Below are 12,060 nucleotides of genomic sequence, written 5' to 3'. Positions count from 1 at the left end.
CAGGTTCAGGTGAGGCCAAGGTGGGGACCACAGTCGCAGATCCACATGAGGCTCAGGTGGAGACCAGAGTCACCTAGGTGAAGCCCAGTTGGGGACTAGAGTCACCAGGTCTGGGTGAGGCCCAATTGGGGACCAGAGTCACCAGGTCTGGGTGAGGGCCAGGTAGGGATCAGAGTCACCAGGTCAAGTGAGGCCCAGGTGGGGACCACAGTCACCAGGTCAGGTGAGGCCCAGGTAGGAACCACAGTCACCAGATGCAGGTGAAGCCCAGTGGGGGACCACAGTCAACGGGTCCAGGTGAGGCCACGGTGGGGATCACAGTCACCAGTTCCAGGTGAGGTCCAGGTGGGGACCAGAGTCACCAGGTCCCGGTGAGGCCAAGGTGGGGACCAGAGTCACCAGGTTCAGGTGAGGCCAAGGTGGGGACCAGAGTTGCAGATCCACATGAGGCCCAGGTGGGGACCAGAGTCACTAGGCCCAGGTGAGGCCCTGTTGGGGACCAGAGTCACCAGGCCCAGGTGAGGCCCAGTTGGGGACCAGTCACCAGGTCTGGGTGAGGCCCAGGTGGGGACCAGAGTCACCAGGTCCGGGTGAGGCCCAGGTGGGGACCAGCGTCACCGGTTCAAGGTGAGGCCCATGTGGGGACCATCGTCACCGGGTCCGGTTGAGGGCCAGGTAGGGATCAGAGTCACCAGGTCAGGTGAGACCCAGGTAGGGATCAGAGACACCAGGTCCAGCTGAGGCCCAGGTGGGGACCACAGTCACCAGGTCCAGGTGAGGCCCAGGTAGGGATCAGAGTCACCAGGTCCGGGTGAAGTCCAGTGGGGGACCACAGTCACCGGGTCCAGGTGAGGCCCAGGTGGGGACCACAGTCACCAGGTCAGGTCAGGCCCAGGTGGGGATCGTCACTGATAGATAGAAGCAGGTGAGGCTGTCAGGCTGCGCCCACCGGGCAGACAGGCCCTTCCTCCGGTGCCCGGCCAATCTCAGAGGGTCGGCGCTCCCTCAGGATTCAGGGGAGGGAGGAGCCCTTCTGCTCCCTCCTGTCTGTCCCCATTTCCCTGCTCTGATGGGTCCCCACCACGGAGCCCCCTCTGTTGCAGGCGCACCAAGCAGGGTCTCTGCAGGACCTGTCACTGTGCAAGGTCACCGACCACCAGGGCTTTCTGCAGTGAGTCCCCTGGACACCCCTCATCCATCTCAGGGGGGGTGGCATTTGCAGGAACACCTCTCTGGAGGCTGACCCCCCCCCCAGGTCGGGACCTTGTCCCCTGGAGCCCTCTGAGGGCCATGTCTGCGCTGGGCTGCAGCTGAGACACCCCAGAGGACAACCTGGGACGTGGGCAGGAAGGGAGCTGGGCCCGGGGGAGGCCCCTGGACACTCGGAGGAGGGGCCTCCATGCCTGCTTCGGGCAGGCCCAGGTGTCTGCCTCCTGTATCGAGGGGGGGCAATCCTGTCAGCAGGGGATCCCGCCTGTGAGGGGCTCTGGGGCTGGGGCGTGCTCTCCGTAGGGGGACGGCCTGGTCTGGGGCGAGTCCGCAGGGGTGCTCTCACCCACACCCAAAGGCTTCTGCGGGGCTGCAGGTAGATGCCGGGGACCAGGCCAGGGCAGGGAGGGGGTGGCGCAGAGGGAGGGCCCGACCAGGCAGGAGGAGGGAAGAGGAGGAGGGGTCTGCCCTGGGCGGGAACGAGGGAAGGGACAGCCCAGTGGCCTAGGTCGCAGAGGACGAGGCTGATGGGTCAACAGCCAAACGAGAACCTGATGGACGCTGGAGACCCCAGGTGGGGCCCCCTCAGCCCTGCTCACGGCCCGGTGGCTGCTGGGATGGCTCGGGGGTGGTCGTGCTCAGGGGCTCCGACAGGACAGGAGGTGAAATGGGCCAGGGTGGCAGAGGGGACAGCAAGCAGAGAGGGGAGTCGGGACAGCAGGGGGATGGCCAGGGGGCAGGGCGAGGCCGGCTGGACGCTGGGCAGTCAGGCCCTGGGGAGGCGGGGGGACCTCAGCGGGACGGTCATGGGGTACCCGGGCCACGCTGACAGTTCTCAGGCTGGTCTATCGAGCAGGAGGGCAGGTCACCCCCTGGGGGCGCCGAGGGGTCCCCGCCCAGCCCACCACCGGCAAACACCCTTCTCAGACCCCCCAGACGCCGCCCCCGCCTGCCCTCAGGCCGCTGGCAGCCCCTGCCCTCCCTGGAGGAGCCCTGCCCTCCCCAGGCCCCTGGGGGCAGACGGGGGGGGGTGTGTGGCTGTGGGGCAGGGGCCTCAGGGCTCTACGTCTCTTGCCTTCCAGGGACAATTAGCTGCCCGGCCCCAGCCCCCACGAGGCCAAGGTGAGAGCCCATCCTGGGCCCCGGGCAGGACGTGGGGGGCGCTGGGGTCAGCTGTCTGCACCCCGTCCCCCAGGACATCCCCGGGCGTCTCCCCAGTCCCTCGTCCCAGCGTTGCACAGGCTGCCGGGAACGCACCCCAGACCCAGAGCCGCGGTCCGCGGGGGGCCCTGTGCCTTCCTGGCTCCTCTGGGTCCCACGGAGGACTGGACGCGGCCCGAGCGCCCACCTCCCACGGCTGGAGCCTCACCTGCGGCCCCCGCTTGTCCTCTTCCAGAAACTCCGCCAGGAGACCTGGCGCGCGGACAAATGGATAAAAATGCTCAAGCGATGGGACCACTACCTCCCCGGCGAGAAGGTGGGGCGCTGGGTGCCCCCGAGGGCTCTCCGTCCTGACAGGGCTGGGGGCCGCCCTCAGTGTCCTCCTACCCTGTCCTCGGGGGAGCCCCCTGCCTGGGGAGAGTCTGCTGGGAGCCCGAGCCTCCCCGGGCCCCGGGACGGCGGTGGGGGAGCGTCAGGTCGGGGCCATGGTCCCTGCTCCTCGTGGGGGACGGGGTCCAGCTCCAGGGAGACCCAGCCTCTCTGCAGACACCCTGGAGCCGAAGCCGGAACCTTCTAGATGCCTCGCGCTCCCTGGGCTCCAAGGGGCCACCCTGGGCCCCTCTCACCAGCACTGCCTTCCTCCCCGCAGCTGCGGCGCCGGGTCTACAAGGGGGTCCCGCCCCAGGTGCGGGGACAGGTGTGGCTGCAATTGCTGAAGGTCGTTGACCAGTTTAAGGCCAGGAATGCCGGGAAATACCAGGTGGGACCCGTCCACTCCCCGTGGACCCTCAGTCCCCTCCCCACCCGGGCTGACCTCCATGTCCCCTCCCCACCCGGGCTGAACTCCCGTGTCCCCTCCCCACCCGGGCTGATCCTCCATGTCCCCTCCCTGTCCAGGGCTGACCCCCTGTCCCCTCCCCTCCAGGCTGAACCCCCATGTCCCCTCCCCACCCGGGCTGAACCCCCGTGTCCCCTCCCCACCCGGGCTGACCCCCCATGTTCCTCCCACCCGGGTTGATCCTCCATGTCCCCTCCCTGTCCAGGGCTGACCCTCAGTCCCCTCCCCACCCACGACAGCTGGGCACAGGCCCTCACGCAGGCCCCGCGGGCACGGTGGGCACTCCCGCCTTCCCCGGCCTCCCAGGTGAAGGGTGGAGGTTCCTGCAGGACACACTCCCATGGTGGCCCCAGGGCTCCCTGCCCAGGACGGCAGCTGCTGACAGGTCGGGGTCTGTGTCCCTGATGCCGGCTCCTCCTCCCGGGGTCTGGGGGTGCGCTCAGGGCTACGGATGCCCCAGCTGCGTGGGCTCGGGGCAGGGGCCACGTGGGGCTGGTGGTGTTCCCGGGACACGGGGCCAGGCCAGGCCAGGGCAGCGGAGGAGAGGTGTCAGGGGCTGCAGGGACCGGGGCAGGGGGAGCGCTGGCTCCCAGGGGGCGTGCGGGGGGGCCGCTCCAGGGCTGGAGGGGGCGCTGGCGGCGCTGGGGGAGCCCGGAGCTGCACACCCCACGGCAGGAGCCGCTCGGAGGCGTCGGACACCCCAGGGTGCACTTAACCCCCGGCACGCTGCACGTGTGAGGTCGCCGCCTGTCCCCGTGCGCAGACCTGACCCCAGAGATCGGCCCCCGCAGAGGGGCCCTGCAGGCCGCGGGGCCTGCGGGGCGGGTGTCGGCACCTCGGCGGCCTCACTGGGTGGGGGCTGACTGAGCAGAGCCCCCCGCTGTCCCCCCTCCTAGGCAGCGACCCTGTTCCTCGTGCTGGCGGCCTACTCGGTGTACGACACCGTGAGTGTCCCTGCCCCTGCCTCCTGCCCCGCGGGCGGCCTTGTCCTGAGTGCTGGTGACCAGCGGGACTCACAGTCGGGGCCCCAGCTCCACGCCCCGAGATGCGGGGGAGGGTCTCTCTCCTCCGGGACGGGCAGGGGGCAGGGTGCAGACCTCCCAGGGGAGGCAGGGCCTGCGTGCCTGAGGGCCGGGGCTGCCCGGGGCCCCCGCGTGCACCGCGGCCATCCTAGAGCTCGGGTCTGGACCCTGACAGACGGCACTACTGACGAGAACCCGGGCGGGGAAGGCTCCTACTCCCCTGAAGGGCATGAGGCCGAGGCGCCCAGGAGGCCGCCCCCTTCCACGGCGCACTCCAGAAGGGTCCCCGAGGACCCCAGCTCACATGCTCCCTGGCCCCGTGGGGTGTCCTGGCCCAGCTCCCCTTGTGGGACCTGCCAGGGGCCACAGTCAGGCCCCTGACCTGCCCTCTGGGGGGTCTCTAGACCTGGCAGGTCCCCTGCAGCCTGGCACAGCTCACGGAGGCACCTCCTGCTGGTCTGAGGACGGGGGCCCTGGCACGGCGGCCGCAGGGCTCGGTAGTGGGGCCCGGGGTGCTGGCGCCCGAGCTGGTCCGGGTGGCCCTCACCTGCCCCCCCGCCCTCTGGGAGCCCCCTCCGGGAGCCCAGGCTGTGAGGGAGCCGGGGGAGCCTGACGCCCGCGGGGAGGGCTCAGAGGGGGCCTCGGGGCGCACACCCTCCATGGGGCTCTGGCTCTTGCAGGAGGTGGGCTACAGCCAGAGCATGAGTGAGATAGATCGCAGCCATCCTCCTCATGTTCCTGCCCGAGGAGGACGCCTTCTGGGCGCTGGCCCAGCTGATGACCAATGACAGGCATGCCATGCACGGTAGGGGCCCGCCGGGCCGCTGGGCGGGAGGGGAGTCAGGAGGGCCTCCCTGCAGGCTGCTGCACTGGGGGGCAGGCGGGGACCCCCCAACCCGCCCCCCCACGGGCAAGGGCCCCGCCTCCCTGGAGACCTTGGGGTCCCGGAGCCACGGCCACCCGCCCCACCGTCTGCAGGCCTTGCACTCCCGCTACTCCCCCAGCCTCCCGCCCGGCTGCCTGCTTGCCCGCCAGGCCCCCCTGCCAGCCCACGGCCACACGGGGCCCAGGGGGCAGCGTCTCCCCCTCCTAGGGGTCCCCAGCCTCACTCCCAAGCCCCACAGAAGGCCGTGCATGCCCATCACCCTCCCCATGGCCTGCACCCGCTGCCCCTCTGGGCTGGGGACCCGCTTGTCCCGCGGCAGCCCCTGCAGGAGAGAGGGTGCTGGGTCAGCCGGGCCTGGTCCTCAGCCCCCAGCCCATGCCCCACGGGGTCTCTTTGAGCACGAGGGTCCCAGGGCCCCGCGCCCCCGGCCTGGGAGGCAGCCCTGCCCTCTGGGAAGAGCGGGTCCAGTCAGGGCTCTGAGGGAGGTGGGCACACGGGGGTCAGTGTGTGGGGGGAGGCCCCTGCCCCGACACCCCCCACCCCGCCTGGTGCAGGAGGAGGCCCTGACCGTGGGGACCTGGGGCCTTCTCAGGTTTCTTCGTCCCGGGCTTCCCGAAGCTCCTCAGGTTCCAGGCTCATCACGAGCGCGTCCTCCAAAGAGCTCTCCCCAACCTGAGGAAGCACATGGCGAGTGGGAGCTCCTGAGGCTCCGTCCCCGGGGCCCGGGGCAGGGGGTGGGGGGCACGGCCCTCCGAGCTGCCCAGAGTTGGGGTCACGTTCCTCCCCCTGGGGCCCGGGGGCGCCCTCGGGGCTGGGCTGGGCCGGGCCGTGGGGAGCACGTCCACCCAGCTCCAGGGGCCGCGGCGTGGGGCCTGAGCACCTCCTGCCCTCCCGCCAGGATGAGGAGCAGATGTCCACCGACATCTATACCCCAAAGTGTTTCCTGCAGTGCTTCCTCGGCCGGGTGAGGTCCCCGCTCCCGGACCTGCCCCCTGCCCCCGGGGAGGGCCCAGCTCAGCCCCACCCTCCAGACGAGCCAGGCCCGACCCCGGGGCCCTGAGGCTGAGGCTCGCAGCCCAGCCCGTCCTGGAGAAGCCCAGAGGGTCCCTGGACGAGGTTCCTGGGGCAGGCCGTCTCTGCCTCAGCTCCCCCCGGGGAGGCCGGGTCAGCCCGGGGTGTGGACGGGCCCTCGGCCCATCGGGCGGCCAGCCTGGGGTCCTCTCAAGGCGTGGTGTCGTCAAGTGCGGGCAGAGTCTGTGCCCCCAGGGGTGCGGGAGGTGCTGGCCGGGGTCGGAACCCTGAGCGGCCGGGAGCTCTGATCTCCCTGGGAGGAGGGCACGCACGGGGGGGCTGTGGGGCCTTGTCGGAGGCAGCCGGGGGGCAGATGGCAGGCCTAGCCTAGCCCCAGCTGAGCCCCCTAGGGGCCCTGCTCAGGCCGCTCCTTCCACCCCGCTGTCCCCTAGACCCCCTTCTTGCTCACCCTGAAGCTGTGGGATGCCTACATATTCGATGGGGAGCGGGTGCTCACGGCCATGGCCTACACCATCCTCAAGGTGCACAGGAGTAAGTGAGCCCCTGGGAGCCCAGGTGTGCTGGGGGCGGGGGGCAGGGGCGGTGACCCTGTGCTCTGAGCAGCACCCAGACCTGGGGTGGGGGGACGGTGGGGCAGGCGGGTGCAGCGGGGCTCCCTGAGAGGAGCAGCGGGCAGGGGCCACCCCGGCCAGCGCACTGCCCACGGCACTCCTGGGCACAGCGGGACCCCAGCCGCTGGCCTGGGGGCACCGGGGGCCCCAGGGCGGGGCCCTCTGGGTCTGACTCTTGCCCACCGCCCAGAGCGCCTCCTGAAGCTGCTCCTGGAAGGGCTCCAGGAGTTCCTCCAGGACTCTCTGGCCCAGCCCTGGGCCCTGGAGGACGAGGCGGTGCTCAGACACCTTCGGGCCTCCATGACCCAGCTCTGGAGGACGCAGTGCGACCTGCCCCCCCAGGTGGGCTCAGGGCCCCGGCCCCTCCTGACTCGGCCTGCTGGGGCCGCCCACAGGGGACAGAGCCCCTGGGGCCCCCGTCCTCATCTCTGGGGCTCTCCTCTTCTGCTCCAGCCTCGGGGACCCCAGGCCAAGGCTGAGCGGGCGGGCACCCACTGCAGGGCCTGGGCACCAGTGTGGGGGGCTGAGCACAGGGTCAGGCCGGGGGGCCACACGGGAGCCGTGAGGACCCCCGGGGCCCCCAGCGGGGGACACACAGCCTGCTGGCGACGCTGACCCCGTCGGCCTCTTTCCAGTGGGACCTAAGGAGTTCCCCACGAGGCCCCTGGGCCTGGAGCGAGTGTCCCCAGCGCCCGGGCCTCTCCTCCCTTCTCCGGCCTCTGAGACACTGCCCAGGGTGGAGGAGCCGGCCTCCCCGGGCCCAGCCACCCAGCCTGAGCCGCCCGGACCCCCTCCCGGCCAGGCCATCATCCAACTTCCCCCCCAGCAATGGAACTCCCTCCCCACCCTCCCAGTACAACAAGACGGTGCAGGCAGGCGGCCCCCAGACATGGTGGGTTTCAAGACAAAAAACGGGGTCCTCTTCCCTTTGGCACCTGCCTGGGCCACCCCAGAGGCCCCGCGACGGACCAGGCCCTGGAGCACCCCCAGGACTCCCATCACGGGGTCCCCCCAGCCCCCGAGGGACAACGCTGTCGGGCCCAGGACACCCTTCCTGCCCCGCGGCCACTGCAGCTCGTGCCCCTCGCTGGGCAGTGATGGGCACAGCCAGGGCAGAGCCAGGGTGGCGCTGAGCCCGCTGCCCCGAGGCCCCGCACAGGCCCGGGACCCTCTGCCCTCCGCGTCCATGGGGCAGCTCGATGATCACGGGCCTCGGGGGCAGAGCGTGGCGGTGAGTGCGGGGGCCCGGAGGCTCTGGCCTGCCGTCACCGTGCCCTGCCTCGTCTCGCTGTCCTCCCGGAGGGCGGCACCCCCCGCACAGGACACCAGCCCCTGACCCAGAGGGACCTGGGCTGGCCTGGCCCTGGGCTCTGTGGGGGCAGGGGCGATTCGAGCCCCCCGCAGGCCCATCACAAAAACTAATGGGATCCAGCTCCCCGGGGCCCTGGCCAGGCCTGCGTTCTGGCCCCGGGCTGAGTGAGCCCTCTCACAGTCGGATGTGGCCTCCTGGGCCCTGGGCGTGCCCCACAGATCCAGGTCGCTGACCTAGGGCAGCCCTGGGGATCCCGGGACACCCCAGGGCAGGGCAGCAGGGGCAGGCCCGTGGGCCCCACCCACACCCACACCAGGAGGCAGGCTCCTCCACGTGCTGGGGCTCCAGCAGTCAGTCCCCCGGCCCCAGGGGGCCCGAGGCCGGGGTCCAGCTGCCCTGTGGGGACCCAGTGCAGGAGCCCATGAGCCTCAGGTCCACGTCAGCCCTGCTGTCCCCAGAACCGCCTCTCAACACCCCAGCCTCAGGACACGCGCCCCCACCCGGAGTCGAGTCCGCACAGGCTCCCAGGTGGGGGACTCCAGCACCTGCACCCCTGTGGGATTCCTGCTTTCCTCTAAGGACAGGAAGGTCTCCCAGGGGAAGGCGCGCATCCTCGGCTCTGAGCCCCTGTTTGCTGTTGCAAGTTCAATAAAGTGCTGTCGTGTGAAAATGCACCCCCGGCTCGTTTCTGCGTCTCCCGGAGCTCTGTGCACGGGGTGCGGAGACACCCCCAGAGAGGAGGAGGGGCACGGCCCAGGCCCCGACCGGCCCCTGCAGGGGGGCCTGGGGAGGTTGGAGGGGGGCTGGTGAGGAGGCTGGAGGGGAGCCCGTCCCGTGTCCAGGACAGGCCGCAGCAGGAGGACCCCGCAGGAGAGGCAGGGCGACAGGTCCCGGCAGGGGAAGTCGGGGTCCCCCAGGAGACCCTGACCCCGGCAGCCCGGCCAGAGGAGCCTGCTGCCCTCCAGGACGCTCCCCCAACGCAGGGGCGCAGCTGCCCGCTCCCCGCGGAATCCCCTCCTGTGCCCCTTGCACCCCGGTCGGTGGAGGCTCGGCCGTGCTTGCGCCCTGCGGGCCTCCGCGATCCCCCGCACCTCGCCCTCGGGGTCCCCAGAGCTAACACATGCGGTAGACTGGCAGGATACGACGTGAATCTTCAAACACGCGTAGGGGAGCACCGGGTGTCACACTATAGACCTGGGACACGACAACTGGACCGAGCGCTGTGCTGTGGTGGGTAATTGAATTTCAACATTAAAAACCAAGCGACCGCGTGTCCCCCCTGAGGAGACGCCTCAGAACAGAGCCTCGGAGACCAGCCTCAGCCGCGGTGCATCCGCAGGAGCGAACTTCGCGGCGGAACTGCGGGCGAGGAGGGCACAGGCCGCCCGCGCCCCGCGCACACCAGGGCGGCCCGCGGCCACGGGGACCCGAGCTCGGCGCCCGAGACCCGCTCCCGAGCCTCTCCCGCAGCCCTTCCGACCCCCGCGGCCTCGTCCCGCGCCCGGAACCCGCAGCCCCGAGGCGGCGCCTGAGGAGCGGCGGGAACCGGCCCCGTGTGCCGCATAGACACGGCTGCGCGGCCCCACACGGCGGCCCCAGGTCACCTCACACTGAGCCACGGGAACCGGGTCTGCGCGCGGCCCTTCCTCCGGGACGGCTCAGCAGCCCCCACTCGGCCGGCGCCTCCTCACCTGCTCCTCCCGCGGCGGGTCCCGCGGAGGCTCCTGTCGGCGTGGACGCGGCCCCCTCCCCCGCGGCGGGTCCCGAGGAGGCTGGGCTCCTGTCCCCTCAGGCAGAGGACTCTGGCGTGTCAGGGAGCAGGCGCGCCCCCTGCTGGCGGTGGAGGCAGTGCAGGATGGGGTGCGCTCCGTTCTGTGGAGACAGGACTGCTCCCTGTGTCCAGCTGAATTTATTAAATTTGGGGAAATTTCTAACTAAAATGGAGCCCACTCTCCCCTGATCTCTCCAGAAACACTTAAAGAACAACTACTTGGAAACAATTTGGAATGACATGAAATTCAGACACTATTTTACAACTTAACCCAAAATTCACTCAATTTGTAGATGAATTTTAAATGCAAAACTATAAAAATATCAAATAATAAAAGAAAATCTACATGACCTTGGGCTTGGTGATGAGTTTCTTATTTTATTTAAATTCAATTAATTAAAATATAATGTATTATTAGTTTCAGAGGTAGAGGTCAATGATTCATGACCTCTATAAAACACCCAGCGCTCATTACCTCGCCCAGCTACATCCCCCCACACTCTTCCCCTTCAGTAATCCTCAGTTTGTTTCCTGGAGTTAAGAGTCTCTCGTGGTTTATTTCTCTCTCTGGTTTCGTCTTGTTTTATTTTTTCCTCTCTTCCCCTATGATCCTGTTTTGTTTCTTAAATTCCACATATGAGTAAATTCATATGATAATTGTCTTTCTCTGACTGACTTATTTCGCTTGGCATAATACCCTCTGGTTCCATCCACATCATTGCAAATGGCAAGATTTCATTGTTTTTGATGGCTCAGTAGTACACCATTGTATATCTATATACCACATCTTTTTTTTTTTTTTTTTTATATACCACATCTTTACCCAAGCATCTGTCAATGGACATTTGGGCTTTTTCCACAGTTTGGCTATTGTGGACATTACTGCTATAAACATTGGAGTGCAGGTGCCCCCTCAGATCACTACATTTATATCTTTAGGGTAAATCCCTAGTAATGCAATTGCTGGGTCGTAGTGTAGCTCTATTTTTAACTCTTTGAGGATACTGTTTTCCAGAGTGGCTGCACCAGCTTGCATTCCCGCTAACAGTGTGAGCGGATCCTCCTTTCTCCAAATCCTCGCCAATATCCGTCATTTCCTGAGTGGTTAATTTTAGCCATTCTGAACAGTGTGAGGCTGTTTCCCATGTGGTTTTGATTTGTATTTATCTGCTGCCAAGTGATATCGAGCATTTTTTCATGTGTCTGTTAATGCACAACAGCAAAACTCAATCTACAAAGAAATGATACCATGAGGTTTATAAAATTAAAACTTGTACTCTGTGAAAGACCTTGCTCAGATAACCAAAAGACAAGCCACAAACTGGGAGAAAATGTTTGCCGAACATATACCTGGTATGAGATTCATATTCAAAATATACAAAAAATTATCAGAACCCAACGATAAGAAAATAACCTACTTAGTAATGGGCAATGATCTGAGTAGACACCTAGACAAAGAAGATGCACAGATAATAACTAAGCATACAAAAACTATGCTCGACATCATTATTAAGAAATTACAAATTAAAAAAGAAATTACAAATTAAAACAACGATAAGGTAGCACTGCACACGTATTATAAATGCTAAACTCCAAAAAAATAAACCAATTGCTGGAGGATGAAGAATGACAGCAACTGTCCTTCATGGCCGGAGGAATTCACGTACAGCCACTTTGGAAGTCGGTTTGGCTGTTTTTTCCAAAGCCAAATAAATCTTACCTTAGGATCCAACAATTGCACTTACAGCATTTAGGCAACTGCTTTGAATACAAATATTTCCAAAAAACTAGCATGCAGTTATGCACAGCTGCTCTATATGTAATGATTAAACACTTATGGAAATCAGGATGTCCTTTAACAGATGAATCCATAAACAAATGGGAGCATGCATATGAGGGAATCAGAACACATCACGCCAAAACGCATCTCTTTGGCACAAGGATGAATTGGGCTGCTTAATTTCAGGAAACGGTAGACACAGAAGAATCTCTGAAAACCAGATAGAAGTTGTCATTTGGTGAGCAAAATTTACAGTTTTGGGTAAAGAAAGATCCATTTGTAAGGGTACCTCCCTCCCTGTACCAAGAACAGAAAAATGACTAAATCTCAAAACGCTCATCAAAAAAAGAAGGCACACGCTTAAATCTGCATAACAGGCATACTCTCTTTGACTGTGCTTGGTCTGATGATGTCCCTTAACTAGCTTCTCCACCACCC

At 65.3% G+C, this 12,060-nt stretch overlaps 1 protein-coding gene across 1 annotated transcript; it reads left to right on the top strand.

The window, feature by feature from the left end:
• Window positions 1-1,100: 1,100 nt before the first annotated feature.
• On the top strand, window positions 1,101-6,760 carry LOC140623719 (USP6 N-terminal-like protein). The gene is made up of 9 exons (XM_072810304.1): window positions 1,101-1,171; window positions 2,292-2,331; window positions 2,606-2,686; window positions 3,020-3,130; window positions 4,105-4,152; window positions 4,911-5,035; window positions 5,709-5,803; window positions 6,015-6,080; window positions 6,580-6,760. The coding sequence occupies exons 6-9, from the start codon at window positions 4,963-4,965 to the stop codon at window positions 6,685-6,687; spliced, it is 342 nt and encodes a 113-aa protein (XP_072666405.1). The 5' UTR covers window positions 1,101-1,171; window positions 2,292-2,331; window positions 2,606-2,686; window positions 3,020-3,130; window positions 4,105-4,152; window positions 4,911-4,962; the 3' UTR covers window positions 6,688-6,760.
• The last annotated feature ends 5,300 nt before the right edge of the window (window positions 6,761-12,060 follow it).

The sequence above is a fragment of the Canis lupus genome, chromosome 2 (genome assembly GCF_048164855.1).
Source record: "Canis lupus baileyi chromosome 2, mCanLup2.hap1, whole genome shotgun sequence".
Taxonomy (NCBI): Eukaryota; Metazoa; Chordata; class Mammalia; order Carnivora; family Canidae; genus Canis; species Canis lupus.
The sequence above is the reverse complement of the archived record's forward strand: the minus strand, read 5'-3'. Positions and strand labels throughout refer to the sequence as shown.

Excerpts from the sequence above, each read along its gene's own strand:
- LOC140623719 (XM_072810304.1), top strand. The coding sequence starts at position 4,963 with ATGTTCCTGCCCGAGGAGGACGCCTTCTGGGCGCTGGCCCAGCTGATG. Across the intron at positions 5,036-5,708 it reads TGACAGGCATGCCATGCACG|GTTTCTTCGTCCCGGGCTTC; the intron begins GTAGGGGCCCGC and ends GGGCCTTCTCAG. Across the intron at positions 6,081-6,579 it reads TGCAGTGCTTCCTCGGCCGG|ACCCCCTTCTTGCTCACCCT; the intron begins GTGAGGTCCCCG and ends GCTGTCCCCTAG.